This window comes from Myotis davidii, unplaced genomic scaffold (genome assembly GCF_000327345.1).
Source record: "Myotis davidii unplaced genomic scaffold, ASM32734v1 scaffold534, whole genome shotgun sequence".
Taxonomy (NCBI): domain Eukaryota; kingdom Metazoa; phylum Chordata; class Mammalia; order Chiroptera; family Vespertilionidae; genus Myotis; species Myotis davidii.
Genome location: NW_006286678.1, coordinates 4,275,455 through 4,280,454, shown reverse-complemented (window position 1 = coordinate 4,280,454; position 5,000 = coordinate 4,275,455). Strand labels below are relative to the sequence as shown.

General features: G+C 30.8%; 1 protein-coding gene across 2 annotated transcripts in view; it reads left to right on the top strand.

Annotated features, from left to right (window-relative positions):
• ZCCHC7 (zinc finger, CCHC domain containing 7) overlaps window positions 1-5,000 on the top strand; it is a 193,023-nt gene that overhangs the window by 168,390 nt on the left and 19,633 nt on the right. For both annotated transcript variants that reach the window (XM_006758468.2, XM_006758469.2), the window contains exon 6: window positions 1,644-1,679. In XM_006758468.2, coding sequence (XP_006758531.1) covers window positions 1,644-1,679 — 36 coding nt within the window. The remainder of the gene's footprint in view (window positions 1-1,643; window positions 1,680-5,000) is intronic.

The following is a 5,000-nucleotide window of genomic DNA, read 5'->3' as shown; positions in this document are numbered from 1 at the left end:
CAAAAAGCTTATGATAGAAAGCAGAAAATGAATATTTAAAGAAATATTGTACATTAGATTTTTGTGTGTAAATATGTTTATAAAAATAGTTATATATAACAATGTGCATATATTCTTAAGAACTTTTGTAACCTACAGGTTTGTGGCCATTATTTGCTACCTAACATGATCTTTGTCTTCTGAAGCTGCTTTCCACTTTTTAAAACTAGTTTTCTTTTTGATCAGTGTTGTTCATCCATAAATCACTGTCTATAAGGTGACATTTTTTCGTCAGACACTTTAGTTTGCATGAATTGCATTTAAATTGGAAATCTGACCGCAGATAATTTTCCATACATTTCTTGAGAAAATTACATAGGAAAGTTAAGCTTAAAAAGCATAATGGATAAAATATTCAGCATAGCTGGGACATATCTACTCTTTTTTTTTTTGTCCAATCACTTATGATTTTGCCATTAAAAGTTATTATATGAATTATTACCGTACCCATAATATTTTTAAATGATATGAATTCTCTTTGTTAGTTTTATCACTACCCTATAAAATAAATGAGACAAGAATGACTAATCAGATAAAGAATTGTTTCAGAGGGTATGTCAAAAATTATAAAGATTTAAATCATTCCAATTTTAGTCATATATAAGTACATACACATTTTTAACAAAAGCTATAAGTTCACATTTACTTGAAGAATTGTCATTTACTAAGTTGGTGGTTTAACTTACTAAAACCATTGCTATAATATAGTTATTTAAAAAACACTTTCTATCATCAGTTCTTTTTCTGAGAAGATGGTAACCCATCAACTATTCATAAAGACCTTGGTTAGGAAAAGTGTCTCTCCTTAACAGAGTCATAATTCAGGTACAAGGAAAGAAGATTTAAATATGTATCCGTAAGAAAATATCTCCTAGAATTTTTTGTTGTTGCTGCTGGTTTTTGTTTGTTTTGTTTTGTTGTTACCTATTCTGGTTTCAGTAAATCCATTTTTTACCAATTTATTGAAGTTTATTGTTTTTTTTAAGTTATATTTCTATAAATGTAAAGATAGAGAAGACTCAACTTTTAAGGGAAAAGACATGGATTCAGTTCTTGAGATTTTGTTTGGTTTGGTTTTAATTCTCTTTTTACTCTATTTCATAGAGGAGTGAAAGTTAGAAAGTGATTAGGCAAAAGATGGCAACAGACATCAGAAATACCTATGTAACCACAGTGAAGTCTTCTTAAAGGCAGTTGCTATTAAATTGTTTTCTATCATACTACCAAGGTTCAAAATGTTCTTTAAAAAGGTATACCAGTACTCGGCGAGTCTCATTGATTTTAACCACTGCTGTTCGTTTATCAGTTTAACTGAGTTATGGCTCTTAATCACATCTTAGTGCCCAAAACTTCGAACCCGAAAAGAAAAAAAGAGAGAGAAAACTTTGTGACTGGCTTTCTGACAGTGGCAGGGAGTGTGTGAAACCAGTGTAAAATTCAATTAAACTGTCTAGCCAGTTTTTGAAGCTGAAATGCAGACCCTTTCTGTTAAGCTTCTTATTTTCCTGTGACCGACACCAGTGGATGCTGGGTTATGCCAAAACCAACAGGCTGTAAAGTACCTTGTTTCATGCTCTCAGCTGATCAATATTTTTATTTTCCAGGCTTGCCCAGAAATCTGGAGGCAGTATCACCTAACGGTGAGTAGAAACACCTTTTTTATTTTCCCCAAGACCTAGCCTATTTACCCTTCTCTGAACTGCTGACCATAAAATATAGACAAGCATCTTCTGCTGGAAGATAATAAACATCTGAAGAGTTTTTGCACTGAGAGAGCAATAATATACTTTTTCTCTTCTCCCCTGCCCACTACTCTATCCTTTATCTTCCTGTTCTTAAAAGATTTTGATTGTGTTTTATTGCTCACATCATTTAATGATTACATCATGGTATCTCTCAGTCTTCCTGGGTTAAATTCAACTTAAAGAGGGAAAAGTATGCTAGGAGCCCTAAAAATAATAATAGTAATCTAGTGTCTAATATATTGTATCATCTACAGTCTACAAGCATGCAGTCCACAATATCTTCCATTATCAATTCTCTGGCTTTACTGAAATATTTACATATATTTTTAATAAAGCTAGACAAAGCTTAGTGTATCTTTCATATAGAACAACTCAACTGTCATATGCTTAAGCCCCTCTTGACTTACTCAACGTGTATAAATATCTGCTTGATACTATTCAAGTTATTCAGTTCTCTGCTTTCCTTTTTATTGTGATTTTAGGCTAAGTAGAAGCAGAAAACATTGTTATGGAATCATCTTACTAATGCTCAATATTATGAAGTCAGTTTATTTCTAATAGTCAGCTTAAATAATTTTGAGAGTTCACCAAAGCCCTGCTAGTCATTTCTTTTAATGTATTAAGTATGTTGTACTGAGCAAGAGACAATAATAAAAATTACTTTTAATTTTAAAGTTATACAATGTAATTAAAAGCTATTTTCTTAAAGGTTAACATATTAAAAAGTTTTCTTTATGGAAGATAGGTAGTAAAAATAGAAAAGGCAAAGTGTTTACAAAACATGCCTTTTTACTGCTCTCCTCTTTATGAAATAAAAGGTAAACCAATAAGTAGACTTATACTACCAATATGTCTTACCACAGGCCCAAGAAAAAAGGAATAATATCAGGTAGTTTGTTCCTGTATTCTGTTATCACTGTTTAATTTATTTAAAGATTCTTAGTAGAAAGCTATAATTACTCAGCTATCCCTCAATCCTAAATTGGGTTTTCTTAAAGTCTTCACTATAAAACTAAAATATATATACACACACACACACACCCATATATGTACACATATATTTTTACAGATGTAACATATAGATATATCACATTTGTGCTTATGTATCATTTTTTAATCTTAACATACTGTGGTAAAATCCTTATAGTCTACACTTGATTGGAATTCAACCATATTATACTTTCAAGATCACGGTCACTCTTTGTATAGCATTTTTATCAGTATTTTAATTAAGTAATAGCCTAATGGATTTGATATTGCATTTCTTTTCCCCTAACTTAGAGAATTCCAATCTTGAAAACTTGAAGTGATGGTAGCACTATTTTAAAGCCACTCTTTTCATTATTTGCACCTATATTCTTTTATATAACTCTCATAGAAGATTAGAAATTGGTGTTTAGTATGACATAAATATTTGAATATTTGTTTAATATTGTAGCTTTTAAAAAACAAATTATAAAAAGAATAGTTAGGAAAAAATTAGTGAAACAAAATGAGTTATCTTGAAGAGAATAACAATATATTCTATCTATAGGTATAACAAAATCATTTTGAAAGGTCTATTTGTCTCAACGTGGACTATTGATTAATTTTCAAAATAATATTGAAGCAGCTATTACAATTCATAATTATTAAGTCTAAACTAATAACAACTTTTTCTTTGTACCATTTTTTGAGGCCCAGCATACTATCCTAAACTACCACAAACTAAAATTAGGAATAGTTTACTATGCAAGTATAAATGCAGAATTTGTATATTCAGAAATATGTATACATATATATCAATCCATCTAAAATAAAATAGTTAAGTGATTATGTATATAGGCAGTATCCAAATATGTACAATTAGGCAATATTTAATCTTGAATAAAAGCAGAATGCATGGTGAGTTTAGTCATCTTCAATGCTTTACTAGGCGATGGACTGCCATCTATTGACTCATAGTAGCCCTCACACTCGAATGTGGCATCAGTCAGAGCAATGACCAAGTAATGAAGCCTAGGTTAGAATTGCTACTGTATATTGATTTCAACCAGTCTTCTTAAAACTCTGGAAATTTCTACACTTAATCACTGGTTAATTTCTTTTTCTAACCAAAGTATACATTTCTCACCCAAAATGAACTGTGCTTTTTGCGGGGGAGAAATTGATTAGTATATTCAGTTTGGAAATGTTTATTTGCATTTGAGAACGTTTCAGTTGCTTTTATCTGCCCTCCAGTCAGGAAGACTAGAAAGTCATTTACACCTAAAGTTTAGCAAATACAATTTAAGATCTATCCAGGAATCCCTTTCCTTAAAAGTATTTTTTGAGCCCAGTCGGTGTGGCTCAGTGGTTGAGCAAGGACCTAACCAGGAAGTCACAGTCCAAGTCCTGATCAAAGCACATGCCAGGGCTGCTGGCTTGATCCCCAGTGGGAGGCATACAGGAGGCAGCCAATCACTGATTCTCTCTCATCATTGATGTTTCTCACTCTCTCTCCCTTCCTCTCTGAAATCAATAAAAAAATACTTTTGCAAAAAGTATATATATATTTAAACATATAAATATATACTATATATATACATACATATATATACATATATATATTTTTAAAGCCTAATAATACAGAGTACTATTTTTCAAACACATAAGAAGGTAGTGAAATTGATTGATATAAGTAGGCTTGTAAAATGTTCCAAGTCAAAAATTTCTTTGAACACATTCTAACAGATGAATATTAAAAAGGAAACATGTTCACTACTCTCAGCAATTTCATGAGAGATCAAATAAAGCATCCCTAACAACTTGTAAGTGAATAGAATAGCTTTTTAACCAACTTGACTAGACTTCACTAGATTAATGAAAACTAAGACCATCATTCTAAAGGGCACATGCTAATAAAACTCTAAAGCACTGCCTATGTATATCTATTATATATTTAAATAGCTATAAAATTGCCATATAATTTAAGGACTTGTAGATTATCACTTTGGAGACCTGCATGGGAAAAAGAAAAATATGATTTTTATTTCCCAAGTAGTTTATGTATTTACCTTCTTCAGAATGTTTAGAAAGTTTTTTAAATCTTCAATAATATAGCACTGTTCTTGTATTTTAATTTGTTATATTTTCAAATTTTGGTAATGCCTGACTTTGAATATTCTTTTTCATTTTTTATTCTAGATAAAATCTCCACCCCCACCCCCTTCAACTATTCAAGAAGGTCTCTTTCCC